The sequence below is a fragment of the Nymphalis io genome, chromosome 27 (genome assembly GCF_905147045.1).
Source record: "Nymphalis io chromosome 27, ilAglIoxx1.1, whole genome shotgun sequence".
NCBI classification, from domain to species: domain Eukaryota; kingdom Metazoa; phylum Arthropoda; class Insecta; order Lepidoptera; family Nymphalidae; genus Nymphalis; species Nymphalis io.
Genome location: NC_065914.1, coordinates 7,806,612 through 7,822,620, shown reverse-complemented (window position 1 = coordinate 7,822,620; position 16,009 = coordinate 7,806,612). Strand labels below are relative to the sequence as shown.

Below are 16,009 nucleotides of genomic sequence, written 5' to 3'. Positions count from 1 at the left end.
GTGCGAAGACCGCGGACGTTCTGGTAGTAACAGTTTATCGATGGCTTCATGATGGTTGGTTAAAATTTAAACCATTATTAAGATATTCATTAAAATAATGTTATATAATTGTAAAGCTGGGTGAACTAAGACAAAAGTCAACATAACCAATTATATAATAAAATTACCAAAAAATGACTGGTGGTAGGGCTTTGTGCAAGCTCGTTTGGGTAGGTACCACCCACTCATCAGATATTCTACCGCAAAACAGCAATACTTGATATTGTTGTGTTCCGGTTTGAAGGGTGAGTGAGCCAGTGTAATTACAGGCACAAGGGACATAAAATCTTAGTTCCCAAGGTTGGTGGCGCATTGGCTATAAGCGATGGTTGATATTTCTTACAATGCCAATGTCTAAGGGCGTTTGGTGACCACTTACCATCAGGTGGCCCATATGCTCGTCCACCTTCCTATTCTATAAAAAAAAAAAAGGTGGCCGATATGCTCGTCCGCCTTCATATTAAAAAAAATAAAAAAATAACCAATATTAAAAATGTATAAGTAAAGGTGTTTTTATGTTTAGTAAAAGATATATGCGTGTCACCTATTAGTGTTAAAATTTTCTTTACAAACAAAAAGCAAAAAACATTGTTGCAGTAAAGTGCAAAAATTAAAAAGACTGACAATACAAACAGTTTTTTAGTTATTATATCATTTTTATAAGGTCCTTTTCTGAGTTTATTGCTATGGCATGTGATTTTTCATTTTTTCGAACAAAAATTAGGCAGTTTTTTGTCCACACAAATTTGTATGCCTTTTCGGAGGCAAGTGTTTTGCATTTATGAAGCATAATTTTATTTTGTGGTGTAAGATTATCATTTACGAAGACTTTATTTGGGTTGCCAGCAATGTTTATGTCTTTTGTCGTAATACTACGCGTTTTCTTTAAGCCGGAGAGAATACTGTCTAATGATTATAATATCTCTCACGCACTCATTTTTTAGTTCTGGAACTCCTACTATTTCTATATTTTGTTGCCGCGCCCATTGCTGATGTTTTGAGTTTTGATATATTAAATCATCTAAGCATTCTTGTAACGATGATACATGAGCCTTTAAAGCGGCATTGTCTTCAGATAGTTTGCCATACTCTGCTTGTAATTCCGTGTGAGATGATATGAGGCTCTGTTGTTCTTTTGAAAGTGTAGCCAAATTATTTTTAAAGTCTAATAAAATATTTTTTTTTTAGTTCCGCCATAAAACAATTTTTCATTTCTAAAAATTTTTTGTCCAAAATTGTTACAATATTTTCCATTGATATAGGGGAGTTGGTACCGAGACTCGAGTCTGATACCGAAGACGGCGATGTGTTCAATTTTTTATCAGTACTACTACAGTTGTGACATGAATAGGATTCTTTAATTTTAGCTGTCATCCTTTTAAACTGAGCGTCATTTTTTTTTATATGCGCCGGGATGGCAGATGACTCTACTCCACCTGATGGTAAGTGGTAGTAGAGTCCAAACGTGACGACGGCCAGTACAGTCGGGAAGAATGTTCTGTACTAGCCGTCCCTGTCTTGTCGGCCCGTAAGATGCCTCTTCACGCCTCGTTTGAAGGAACCCGGGTTGTAAGAGGAGGGGAACACGTGAGCTGGTAAGAAATTCCATTTTTTGGAAGTGCGAAAAAGGAAAGGAGTAAATATCTTACCATATATCAAATGACGTTATCTTTAATAAAATTGTTATATTATTTATTTATTTTATAATAACATCTAACGATATTATTCCAGCAAATACTTATTATGTCCAAAATGAACTTAAAGTTAAATGACCTTTTATGTGTATTAAGTGATCCTTTTTATTTCTGAGTATCTTCCGTAAGTATTAACTACGAACTAATGTTATCATATTTTTTTTTTCTTGTAAATAAAATCTAATATGAAAATGTATCAAACATCTGGTACGGAAAAATAGCTATTGCTTACCAACGAGATCACTCATACATCGAACAACGTACGATAAACAGAATGTTAAATAATTGATTCCGTTGGGAATCAATTCGTGAATTATTGTATTTGGTAATAATAAGTCTACATTTTGTAGGATAATAAATTATTATTGTTTTAACAATAGTCGGAGTAAACGTATTGATTTACCACAAAGTGTTTTAATTATTATTATTTTCTTTACATTTCATGTTAGTATATAATTCTTACTTTGAGCGCTGATATAAATTAATGTTATTATACAATTATAAATGTTAGAAAAAAAATGTAAAATGTCCAGTCTTACCTCTCCTTTAATTAAGAAAAGCAAAACTCACAATAATTTTCTTCGTCGCCACTTGTAATGCTGACACTTAACTCACGACTTAAGGTTGGTATTACAAACTAAATGGCATTTATTATATTTTATATCAGCTCGCTATGCACACACCATCTTTACTCGGGCCAATAATCCCCATATGTATTATTGTATTTTCCCGCGCTCCGCGATGTGTGTCGCCCGAGATGACAGATAATATATATTTATGTTATAAAATACTAATTAATATATTATTGTAGATGGATACACTACAGTTGAGATACGTGCCTTCCACGCCGAAGGTTGTGGGTTCGATTCCTACCCAGGACAGACATTTGTGTGCATGAACATGTCTGTTTGTCCTGAGTCAGTATAATTCATTTGAATCCTGACCCCTAAACTAGTATGAAAGTGTGAAAAGAAAATGTCATAGGTCGCAGTGCCCTCCCAAGTAGTGTTTAATTATATTGGAGCTTTACTAAGGCACAATTATATTGTGAAATTTTAAATAATATCTTAAGATCACTTGTGTGCTGAAGAATATTACACAAGCAATGACTTTTTAGATGATTGCACACCTTGGGAATTAAATAATCACCTCCAGAATATTTCAAATAAAAAATAAAATATAATTCTATTTTTTGTTTATTATAAGTGTAAAATATGAGTTAAAAAACTCGCTGAGAATCTTTCACAGCTTCTAAGGTCTGAGTTGTTTATTTCCGAACCGGTGGTAGATTTATGACAATCATTAAGTAACGCTTCTATATTGAATAAAGGTTTTTGAGTTTTTGAAAGGTTCCTTGGTATCGGAGTTATAGAAATAATCCGTTATAAGATTAATGCAAGTCTGTACTAGCGGACACTAAAATAAAACAATGAATATAAAAATTAACAAATATTTTATTACTATAAATAGCGAGTACTACAACCGGACACGGCCCCATCACACTCCGAGCCGCAAGCAAGCGCGCCGAGCTCCAACAGAGTTTACTCGAATGAAAAATATTAAAGAAAAACATTTCTCTCTACAAAATACCAACCAAACGACTATTTATTTATATAATAATAATAAAAAAACAGGAATGTATATATGTTTGTACGTTAACAGGAGTGAGTGATCTTGTGAAAAAAAAACCATTGAATTCTATTAGAATGGACAATTACACTATTCTGATATGTTAAAGCTACCCGCGTTCCTTAAACAATCAGAACATCAAACATACATTCGAATAAAATCGAATATATATTTATATATATATATAATATTCGAAATTAGAAACATATATATGTTTTTTAAACGTGAAAAATACATTCACCCGAACATGTCTCTGCTTTCGAGCTTAAAGACTCCTGCATCACAATTACTGCTTATTTCAAAACCGCATCGAAATTGGTCTAGTATTCCAAAGAACATTTTAAAATTAATATATTGCTATTCGATCTAATGTAAAAACATAGCGACTTAAAAAATTAGCCGAGCAATCGAGAACTATTATAGAGCTGGCCTGCGTGCTCTTTGCACAAACAGACAAAAAATATATGTTTACCATAAGTATAATTATGAATTTGGCGATAAAAAACGCTCCGTTATCTATATTACGAGTCGTTTTTAAGAATAATCATTTATCACATTCAACATTATTAATTTTAAAGCATTAAATAGCTAAATATTTAATTCAAATACAATTTAATGAAGCAAGCTCATAGAATAATGTTACATTTATTTTTACTTTATTTAGAAATAAAACATATGGTCCCCATAATCATGGACTCCTAGTTATAAATAAGCAATAAATAAGTTAAGAACAGGAGTCTCGAGACAGACCGATCCATTTTGTACAAATATATATAAAAAACTTTCATCATAATAAAAACTTTACTTCGATCAAGAATCCATATATCGTTTTTAATGTTTCGACCGTTCGATATGTTTAAGAAATGCACAAAGTGGATTGCAATAAAAGAAATACAAATATTTCTAAAAATCATTAAATAAATTAATTACTAATGTGCCCCGAGAACAACTATCACACGTTTGTTTGATAAATTAATGATCTTCGTAAGTATGGGTACACACCGAGAGCATACGAGTGTTATATGACAATTATTATATAAATTATATATGAAATGAAATGAAATTGTTATATATGAGTCGAGATGGCAAAGTGGTTAGAACGCGTGAATCTTAACCGATGATCGTCGGTTCAAATCCGTGAAAGCACCACTGAATTTTCATGTGCTTAATTTGTAATTATAATTCATCTCGTGTTTGGCGGTGAAGGAATACATCGTGAGGAAACCTGCATGTCATTCTGTCAATCCGCATTAGAGCAGCGTGATGGAATAAGCTCCAAACCTTCTTCTCAAAAGGGATAGGAGGCCTTAGCCCAGCAGTGGGACTTTAACAGGCTGTTACTGTACTGTATATAAATTATACATTCTTAGATAGTCGAATGGGCCTGGTGGTAGATGGTACCGCTCTTCATTCGTTCTATTCCTCGCATCGTCAATGCGCCACCAATCTTGTAACCTGAGATGTATTGTCCCATGTGCTTGAGTTACGCAGTCTCACTCACACAGCGGTATAATATCCGATGAGTGGTCCTACCACCATAATGAAAAGTGCAATTAAATTAGTCAGAATTTGTGACATGGTTAAGTTATAAAGTCACACCGGACGTGACGTAATGAATACGTTGCTAGATTGTTCGTAGAGCTCATTTCGATTTACAAGTCTCATTTATTTGACGAAAGGCGGAAAAAAATGTTTCAAAATACAGTCGAGTGCTAATATAGCAATATATGTTTGAGACATATACGTATTGGCTACGGCGCTACAGAGCTACGGAGCTCATGATGTACAGAGCTACGGAGCTACGGAGCTACGGAGCTCTGTATATAATAAACATATTTATAAATGTTACGCTGGTGTCTGAAATAACACGTGAATTGCTCTCGGTGTGCTCTCCGTAAAACAACCCGATTATTAATTTTTAATTACAATTAAAGTGCGTTATTCAACGGACATGATGTGTCAAGCGAAAAGAGCGCGCGTTTTTTATTGTCAGTGTTTACAATCTTTATAATTTTTCTTTGTTATGTTTAATAATTTAATTAAGTTTTCCTTTCTATTAAAGCAACGAAAATTACCGAACCACTAAGAAATAATTCATTCAATATTTTCGAAAGTCGGTCCAATTATGAAATGTACCGTTAGTACAAAAATTTTATGTACCCATAGCAGAAAATTTTATTCTTAAACTAGCTCTCCAAACGCTCGCTACAACATGCCCTTCGTACAGATTCCATCAAATATCAAACGTTACAAATACACGTATATTCTTTCAAGTGGATAATTCGATAAAATTCGCTAACATCGGACGGACCTATGTTTATGTAACTTTTACAGCAATATAGGCAACGTTTTAGGATATTATCTACTTATATTATATTTGTCATGATACAAGACACGCGAATGTAAGCCTTATTACCAAATAACTTATTCACACTTAAAAGAAACTAACAATTTGATTGCGTTTAATATAATTTAACTTTTTTTTTTTTGTTCCAAATTAATAATTGTAGTTGTTCAAATGTGTTAGATATATTTTTTTACAATTCACCTTCTCTCAATTATAAATAATTACATTTAAAATAATTACATTTAAATACCCCCCCCCCCACACACACACAGAGGGGATGTAACAGTTATTTTTTATATAAATTGTAACTACGGTCACTGTGGTGTGTTCCATTACATTACAATATACACTAAAATGATTTTTAAATCATTTTCAATATAGCTATATTTATTGCTTCAATATGGCAGTCGTTCAAGTCTTCTATATACATATAAAAATCTGCGCGCCATAATTTTAGGCACATATTTATGTTTTATACAATCACGTTACTGAATTACAACATCGTAACAACTAACTCAACTCAATAAACTATTCCAAGCACAGGAGTAAAGATAAATTAATAAATTTGACGTTTATTTTTCTTATATAGTATGAGTAGGCGGACGAGCATATGGGCCACTTGATGGTAAGTGGTCACCAACGCCCATAGACAATGGCATTGTAAAAAACTAAGGAACTAAGATGTTATGTCCCTTATGCCTGTAATTTGAATCGACGCGACACCACTGGTCGAGATCTTGAACAATCTATGATATTCACTATGGTTTCGAATAAATGGCGTCTTGAATGTCAAAGTTGTTATCTTTAAGTAAACTTTAGAGTAAAATTAAAGTGCATATAACTTGTTAAGTGGAATAGTGTTTTATTATAAATAAAGATGTATTAATCAAGAACTGTTTATAGTGCATTATATAGCGTAATTATTCATACTCCATAGCTTCTCCTGTAAAAGGTAGAGGAGGCCTTAGCCCAGCAGTGGGACATTCACAGGCTGTTACTGTACTGTACTAACGTTTATTTATCTTCACTCCGTCGATTGTAATAGCTAGTAGATTTCAACACAGAGACAATTTAATTAAAACACGTTCACGTAATTATATTTGGCATTAATTCCTCGAGTGTGTTCAACAAGCGAAGCCGGATGTATCGTAACATTACACAGTTATAATATAATTTTCAATATCACTTACATATATATCTATACGAGATAACTTTCGAAGACGGTATCCTGTCATTTTATATAAAAAAAAAAACAAACGGCAAACAATTGTTTTCATAATATTACTGAATACGATAGAATATATAAATTCCAACGTTCGATACGTTTGAGTATTGAGCGTTTGTCAAATGGTCTCATATAACACGATATGTTTGCGGAACGAGGCCGTCGGTCACGTGAACAGTTTCTGTGACGTCATTCGTGATATTATCGTTTGTCGTACGATTCTTGACAAACGTCCGAGAACCGGCGACGATCGAGAAAACAAATTGAACAACTAAAATTATACAAAATAAATAGTATTTATAAAATCCCAACATTACAATCAATTCTCGACTTTACTATATAACAGATAGGATGCATTTCTCTTTACGGAGTCGTCACTAGCGGGGATCAGTTATTGAAGTCCGATTCCATTCCGATCGTCGTGAGTTTTCTTATGAATTCCGTGCGTTGAGACGGCGTTAGCTCCTGTGAAATAGAAATACACATTTATAATTATATTATCTTCAATAATATATATAGCTCAGTGGATATAGCATGTGGATATTCATTAAGGACGTGGGCTCAAAACTGAGCAAGTACTAGTGAATGTTTATGTAAGTAACGTGAGATTCTGTCATACGTGTATTAACCAAACGGCGCTGGAGTAGCGTGCCAGAATATTCTAAAGCTTTTCTCTAAGAGAAATGTAGATCTTTGCTCAGCAATGGGACCCTTATTACTATATACTTCTCGAGAAATTATACTTTTATGAATATTTAAGAAATTATACTTTTATTAATAAATCAAGACGTCGAATTTAAAAAATCCGGCTCGGAGGACCAACTAATAAGATCCGAGTTTCGCTAGCTACGATATACTTTAAAATATATTGTCTGTACTATGAAACGATTACGCTATCACGATCCGGTCGTCCAACGGGACAACCGGCTCCCGGCGGCACCCACCATGACGAGGCGGTTGACGGTCTGCATGGCGGCGTCCTGCCTGATGGCGCGCAGGTTGCGCTCGAGCACGGAGTCGTAGTCGCCGGCCTGCGCCTCGAGCCAGGCGCAGACGGCCTCGTTGTCGTGCTCCCAGCGGTGCGACTGCGTGTCGCCGCGGTCCTCCGCGAACCAGCGGCGCAGCGTGGCGGCGGCGGCGCGCTGGCCCAGCGGCTCGGGCGCCGCCGCCGCCGCCACGCGCCGCTCCTGCGCGTTCTGGCGCAGCAGGCGGCGCAGGCGCCAGTGCAGCGCGCGCCGCGAGCCGCGCCACGGGACGATGTCCTGCGCGAGGGACGCAGCGTCTCAGTTCCGAGGTCGGTCATTAACGTTTCATACGATGCCAATGTCTATGGGCGTCGGGGACCGCTTACCATCGGGTGGCCGATATGTTCGTCCGCCTTCCTATTCTATAAAGAAAAAATGTGTGCGAACGCTTCACTTCTTTGTTATGACAGAAGTGGCGCACACTTTTTAAAATAATATTCATGATTTTTCACTCGAGTCTTGTAACATCGAGATATATTTACCTAAAAATCTTTATTAAAAGCGGGCCATTGTATGAAAAAGTAAAAAATCAAGAATGTGATTATTGTGACATTGTACTGTCTCCAAAAATCGAATTTTTCAAGAAAAAAAAATTCTCGCCAATTCGATGCCAACAGTAAATCGAAGAAAACAATACTATCGTATAAATTCCCATTACAATTATAACATTTCAATTGTATTGAGTAAGTAAAAAATTTGTAACTCACGAATATGCAGCCTTTTTCCAACATCCTCTCAGCCGTGTCGTGCAGCTCGGCGAACTGGACTGCGATCTGTACGGAATAAATATTTTCATATATAAACCATTCTCTATTAGTGGAAGAAAAAGTAAATAAACATATTTGACCTAGAACTGACATGACATCATTGGTAAACATTAAATAATCTGTTGTCGATTGACAAAATGGCCGCTAAGTTGTAGAGACATTTTGGAAGATATAAATAGTTATATTATTCAACAATTACGTGTAGTACATGATATAACCGAGCTATTAGCGAAACGTATCGAACATTTAAATCTAAGATTTGTTTATCTTTACTCAAAAACGTCATAGATAAGTAAAATTATATTGTATCATAAATATTTATTACTTAATGAGTGCTTCCGAAACCGACCGAAACAGCCTGTGAATGTCCCACTGTTGGGCTAAAGGCCTCCTCTCCTCATTTTGAGGAGAAGGTTTGGAGCTTATTCCACCACGCTGCTCCAATGCAGGTTGTTGGAATACACATGTGGCAGAATTTCAGTGAAATTAGACACATGCAGGTTTCTTCACGATGTTTTCCTTCGCCGTAAAGCACGAGATGAATTATAATCAAAAATTAAGCACATGAAAATTCAGTGGTGCTTGCCCGGGTTTGAACCCACGATCATCGGTTAAGATTCACGCGTTCTTACCACTGGGCCATCTCGACTTTTTAGTAATAAATGCTTGTTATATATGAAATAATTTCGTAGCGACTGTAAACTCTGCTTGTAAATACTGACTTCGTGGTATATAGGCGCCAGTTCCTTCTCCCTCTTCTTTATTGTCTTTTCAGCTGCTAGCAGCTCGGTTTCCAGCTCGCGGACACGACTTTCAGCTGAAAATAACACTTGTGTTAACTAACCCGATACTATAATATAAACAAATTCATCGGCAAACGTTCTCTGGCATATTTGATTATGTACTTAATCCTCCGAATAGTATTATGTATTTTATTTGAGTAGTTTTTTCAGTTGAGCGATACAAAAAAAAAACGTCTTCTCATTTATTAATATATATAAGATATTTTTTTTTTAATTATTATTAGTGATATCCACCAAGCTTAATTCTCAAAAAGGAGGGGAGACCTCAGCCCAGCAGTGAGACAAAAATAGTTATTACTTCAATTCACTTACAGCAAATACACATGTGGCAGACACTAATCTGTCACGTGTAGGTTTCATCAATGCCTATGAGCCTTACCATCACGTGACAAATTTGTAAGTCTGCCTTCCTAAAACCGAACATTGTCTTATAATAAATAATTTGCATTTACCTTGTTTCCCGGCTTCAGTCGTGATGAGGACGTCGTCTATAGAACCGCGACGATCGAGATTCTTTGATATATCTTTTATTTGATCCTTCATTTCTGTAAAAAATAAATAAAATAATAATATTAATACTTACTATATCAAATTAATGAATAATTCTGGGTCATTTTTCACACACGGCCAAATTAAGCTTGTACAAAGCTTGTGGTATGGAAACCAGACAACTGATATACTACATATACTACTTTTCTTTTGTAAATACATACTTATATAGATAATTACACCCAGACTCGGGACAAACAGACATGTTCATGCACACAAATGTCTGTCCTGGGTGGGAATCGAACCCACAACCTTCGGCGTGAAAGGCAAGTATCTACCAACCACGCCAACCGGCTCATCAAAATATATTCGAATACAACTCATAAAATTAACGATTAACTTATATTCACTCAAACGCTAACTTATATACATTTATGTAAAGCATTAAGATATTTTTGCAAACATTTAAAAATTACCTATCATAGAAGTAATAAACCAATTCTGGTTTATTTATCGCACTATATGGCAAATAGGCCGAATGCTAGTAAATGTCCACTGCCCATAGACACTAGTACTATGATCACCAATGCGCCACCAACCTTGGGAACTGAGACGTTAGGTCTCTTGTGCCTGTAGTACACTGGCTCACTTTTCCTTCAAACCCGAACACAATAATACTCTGTATTGCTGTTCAGCTATAGAATACTTGATGAATGGATATTTACCCGGACAGGCTTGTACAAGGCCATACCACCAAATAAAATGCCTAACAAATAGTGCGGATATAGACAATTGTCGGTCGTAGTGTACGCGTACACAAGATTCGTGAAGTGTCTCTCACCCGAGGTCCTCGCTCCAAGCCTGAGCAGCTCGGGGTCCAGCCTGTGCATCGTCTTCAATATGTCTCTCTGCTTGAACTTCACTTCGACGATGCCCTCAGCCTCCAGGACTCCGCCTCTGTAATTGACAAATAATCACTTGATCGAAATTGCATGATTTGTGCGTTGTAAGAACGAGAAACTTATATTAATAGAAATTGGAAATGAGTCTTACGCAAAGTTGAGTATCTTAAAACAATACTGACTTAGCCTCCGGGTCCGCGTACATCTCCATGCGCAGGTTGTTGACGCTGGGGTCCACCACGGCCCACGCGCCCCCCCGCAGCTCCGCCCCGGGGGGGATGTACACCAGCACGGGGGCGGTCGCGCCACGCAATGCTCGCACTATTTCCGCGCCGAACTTCAGGATTTGCTCGTACATGTCTGCGGGAAAGACAATCGTTAAATTCATACAAAAAAATCATTAAGAAGTCATTTTCAAATCCATAATACATATGTTTTTTGGTACCATTAATCTTTCTTGCTAAAATCTCAATTCAGCTGATAAAATAATATATATTTAGTTTTACTAATATTACTATATATTTATAACACTATATTAATAGTATAGTTTTTTTTTATTATTTTGTGTCCGAGACTCGAGATCAATCTTTGCCATACAGCAGTAATCTAGCCTGTAACAGTTTTTGCCTGTATAATAACACACACAGTCTTACTGGTGGTAGAGCTTTGTGCTAGCTCGTCTGTGTAGGTACCACCCACTCATGTCCCGGTTTGAAGCGTGAGTGAGCCAGTGAAATTACAGGCACAAGGGACATAACATCTTAGTTCCCAAGGTTGGTGGCGCATTGGCGATGTAAGCGATGGTTAACATTTCTTACAATGCCAATGTCTATGGGCGTTGTTGACCACTTACCATCGGGTGGCCCATATGCTCATCCGCCTTCCTATTCTATAAAAAAAAAACTCTTCTGTCACTCACCCTTCTGTCCTCCACTGAAGCCTCGCCAGTTGGCGAAGATGAGTATCGGGAGATTCTCACGGGAAAAGTCGTTGATGGCCTGCGCCGTCTTATATGCTGAGTCCGGGAACCAAACCTGAAGACAAGAACGGTATTATAAAGTGCATTTTAAATTTGTGTCCTGTTTACATTTAGTGCTTAGTACCATCTAATTAATAGCCAAGATGGCCCAGTAGTAAGTACGCGTGAATATTAACCGATGATCGTGGGTTCAAACCCGGGGAAGCACCACTGAATTTTCATGTACTTAATTTGTGTTTATAATTCATCTCGTTCTTGACGGTGAAGGAAAACATCGTAAGGAAACCTTTATGTGTCTAATTTCACTGAAATTCTGCCACATGTGTATTCCAACAACCCGCATTGGAGCAGCGTGGTGAAATAAGCTCCAAACCTTCTCTTCAAAAAGGGAGAGGAGGCCTTACCCCAGCAGTTGGACATTCACAGACTGTTAACTGTCAACTAACCATCTAATTTAAATACGTTGTTAAATATCGCTAATTATAGGTAGCTGGTTCAGATCCAGCTCGAAAGACCAGAAAGTAGAATTACTACACTTTAAAATATTAATGTTGTTGGAATGTGGAGAGAAAATATCGCGAAGTTAAGATCACTATGTGCATTGCACTGAATTAAATACAAATAAACGACGATTAATATTAGATGAATCCTTTATCTTAGACTGTTAATCGCATATTCGTTATTAAGAAAAAAATATGAATATTAAATATAAAATGACACCCGCTCGTGCGTACTGTAGCGTCAGCAAAAATGTACAATTGAAGACCGTAAAGCTTTCTTCAGTAAATTAAAAGAGACCTTTAATATATTATCTAACTTTATCCAGCTAATAATATATTAATAAAAATACTGAAAAAAATGGTAAAAATTAAATTCAAGAGTTGAATGTATGTGTTCAGTGTTACTTTATGGACATGATTGATATATATTTAATATAAGTATATGTATGTCAGGATAACCCCCTTACCTGGCCAGCCTGCTGTATAGTCTTAGCTTCAGAGTCGTAATTGGCGGGGTCAGCGGGCAACGTGATCTCCACCGTTCGCGTCTCCACCGCGATAACCCCCACGGGGATGCCGCCCAGCCGACCACGACCTACTCAACATTCAAATTTGTTAGTGTATGAGATACAAAGGAGTAGCGGTTGCATCCGTTTCCTTTTGAATATTCGAGACAATTGATTGTACACTTATTTAATCATTTACCTTCATACTTTAATATAATATAATAAATATTGTTTGTGATTATAATAATAATAATAATATCGTGGAACATTATTCACACACGGCCGTCTGATTCCAAACTAAGCAGATCTCGTACTATGGAAACCAGACAACTGATATACTACATATACTACTTTTCTTTTGTAAATACATACTTATGTAGATAACACACAATATTATTCGTATTCTAATTGTACGACTACAACAAACGTACGGTTACAATACAAGGGCACATCGACAGCAAAATATTAAGCCACCGTAACCGAAATTAATACGGTGTTTCAATCATCACTTAAGTCTTATATGTAATATTATGTCAGTTACTTCCAACTTTGTCGGTCTGATCGACTGATCATAATGAATTTTATGTAGAGGTAGCGTGGAATCTGGAGGATAAAAAAAAACATGATGCTATAACAGCTCAAGATTCACATGGTCTGCTGAAGCTTTTGCTGATTATTTTCAGAATAAAAGACGCTTAAACGTAGGTAAGGAACAGCACTGACCAGTGACGACGGTCTGCGCCCAGGGCTTCATGATCTCGTCGAAGGAGCCGACGTCCAGGAAACCGGCCCGCGTGCTGTCTCCCGTCAGCAGGAGGCGGGGGTCGTATGCGGTGCGGGGGGGCACCCACTCCACCGGACGGTCGATGGGATCCGCACACTTCATTATTGGCACCATGCTCATCTTGTCCTGGCAAGGGAGAATGTGGGTAGAGAAGCTATCTTAAAAGGCATTCCTATATACCCCCACTTAACTGGTTACAGCGGCTATCGGTTTAGGGGTACGATTTAACAAAAGCAGTCGTGGTGCGGACCTTGGGCACGTAGGACAGCCAGCGCACGGCGGTCCGCACGGCCTCCAGGTCGGTGGGCGCCACGGCGTGCGTGACGCCGTTGTTGTGCATGATCTGCACGCCGCCCAGCTGGTTGTTGCTGGCGTACACGGCGCGGCCCAGCACCTTGTTGAGCGCGGCGTAGCCCGTCAGGATGATGTACGACGACTCCACTTGGATCACGCGGTGCCCGAGCCTGGTGACGGTCGTGATGATTAATGTTAAACGTACATTTTTATTAAACTTTATATCTATCAAAGAAGTTAGAAGGACCTGTGTAAAGAAATAATTTTACGTTATAAACTATTTTCTAGCTCATTACCAGTCTCATAAACTTTTAAATACATCGGTGTAGTACCATTTAAATTTAAATATATAATATATTAATAATTTAAAATATTGTACCAACCTGACCACATAGGAACCGATACCGATAGCTCTGCAAGTGACCACGGAGATGGTGACCACGTCCTCGTACGCCTGCGCCGTCTCCCCGGCTATGAGACCAGCGTCCCTCAGACACTCCACGCCGAGACCATCTTCTTTGCCTACAAGTAAACATTTTGAGCTTTAATTATTGTTCCCAACGTGATATTAAAGTTTAATCAAACCCCGTACATGCTCCCCTCTTGCCAGCTATTGCCAGTGACAACGATTTTTTGTTTGAACGAATGCACGATCGTTCCTTTATTTCTAATGAAATAATATATACACAAATAATATAGCGTTTGGTCTATTCCCAACTGTTTTGAACGAAATAGAACGACTTATTTTTGCACGCAAAGAATAATAATTCGAATCATATAAATTAAATTCCTCTCATTTTGTAACAAACACTAATAAATACGATAACTGGTGTTAAAGTGTTACTAAGGCAACTGGCAACTACCTATGATGTCAGTGATGCGGTAACGCGCCTCCCCCTCGTCTTCGATGAGCTCCGTCTTGACACAGTTGAGCGCAGCGAGCCTGGAGTAGGCCTCCGGCGTCAGGTAGAGGTAGCGGAAACCGCGCTCGGGGCGCTCCCCGTCCACCCACGCCACCTGGAACTCCCCCTTCAGCTCCTCCGCCACGCCGATACGCGCTCCCGAGTTCACGCTCACGTACAGCTGTATGTCATCATTCATTTAATTTTTAATCAGCAATAGTTAAACTTCACGGTTCTGAAAGACATCAATCGGGTCTGAGAATAACCGACTTAAGAATATCAGTAGTTTTTTTTTGCGTTCGTTTGAAATAAAAATATACTTTATTCAAGTAAGATGTAGAGTGCACTTTTGAATGTTCATTTTACAAGATTATATTGAAAGTGACCACGAAATGTAAAGTCTATCGAGAAGAACCGGCAAGAATGTCAGTAGTCAGTCATTGGGTACGTACCCGCGGTATCTTGCGCTCGCGCGCGTACTCCGAGGCGCGGTAGTAGAGCCAGTCCTCCTGCGGCCCGAACGAGCCCATGTAGTGCGTCAGGTCGTTGGCGATCAGCACCACGTCGCGGCCCTGCGGGCACTCCGGCGTGCACAGCGACAGGCGCCACGCCACCATGCCCACCTGCGCACTCGCACACTCAGACACCACTACGACCCATGTCTATCATTAGTTTTCAGACGTTATGGTACGAAATGAATTACAGCAGACATATGACACTGATGACAAAAATGGGATTAAGCGTCACATCAAGGTCACATTAAAGTCAAAAAAGGTTTTACTTAATCCATGTTGCTAAAATGAACGAAATTAAATATGCTTGTATTGTATATTGTCGTAACCTAAAGAGTAAATTTCCATCCAAATCGGCTACGCACTGTATTTGAAATTCACCGACAAAGTGCATTAAAACAAGCAAACAGCTTGTTCGGTTTACGCCCGCAAACTCCGGTTAAGGGTCGCGTGACATTTCTTGTTTCGCATGAGGCTACGTCCGGAGTGGACAGGCGTTAAATACTCACGGTGTTCTGTCCGGGAAGCCTTGTGACCTCGACCACGCGTCGCTCACCGTCCGGTTCTATCACCAGCTCCACGGAGCTCATGACGTTGTCAGGAGGGGGGCCT

At 38.1% G+C, this 16,009-nt stretch overlaps 1 protein-coding gene across 6 annotated transcripts in view; it reads right to left on the bottom strand.

Moving 5' to 3' along the window:
* Positions 1 to 3,169: 3,169 nt before the first annotated feature.
* LOC126778770 (acetyl-CoA carboxylase) overlaps positions 3,170 to 16,009 on the bottom strand; it is an 86,546-nt gene continuing 73,706 nt past the window's right edge. For 4 of the 6 annotated variants that reach the window (XM_050502403.1, XM_050502405.1, XM_050502406.1 and 1 more), the window contains 15 exons: positions 15,907 to 16,007; positions 15,338 to 15,508; positions 14,847 to 15,066; positions 14,367 to 14,505; positions 13,940 to 14,153; positions 13,629 to 13,815; positions 12,867 to 12,994; positions 11,840 to 11,954; positions 11,103 to 11,280; positions 10,860 to 10,975; positions 9,982 to 10,074; positions 9,449 to 9,543; positions 8,667 to 8,732; positions 7,879 to 8,196; positions 3,170 to 7,399 (listed from right to left, as the gene is read on the bottom strand). In XM_050502403.1, coding sequence (XP_050358360.1) covers positions 7,322 to 7,399; positions 7,879 to 8,196; positions 8,667 to 8,732; positions 9,449 to 9,543; positions 9,982 to 10,074; positions 10,860 to 10,975; positions 11,103 to 11,280; positions 11,840 to 11,954; positions 12,867 to 12,994; positions 13,629 to 13,815; positions 13,940 to 14,153; positions 14,367 to 14,505; positions 14,847 to 15,066; positions 15,338 to 15,508; positions 15,907 to 16,007 — 2,219 coding nt within the window. In that variant the 3' untranslated portion in view covers positions 3,170 to 7,321. The other 2 variants (XM_050502404.1, XM_050502408.1) reach the window with 2 other exon arrangements.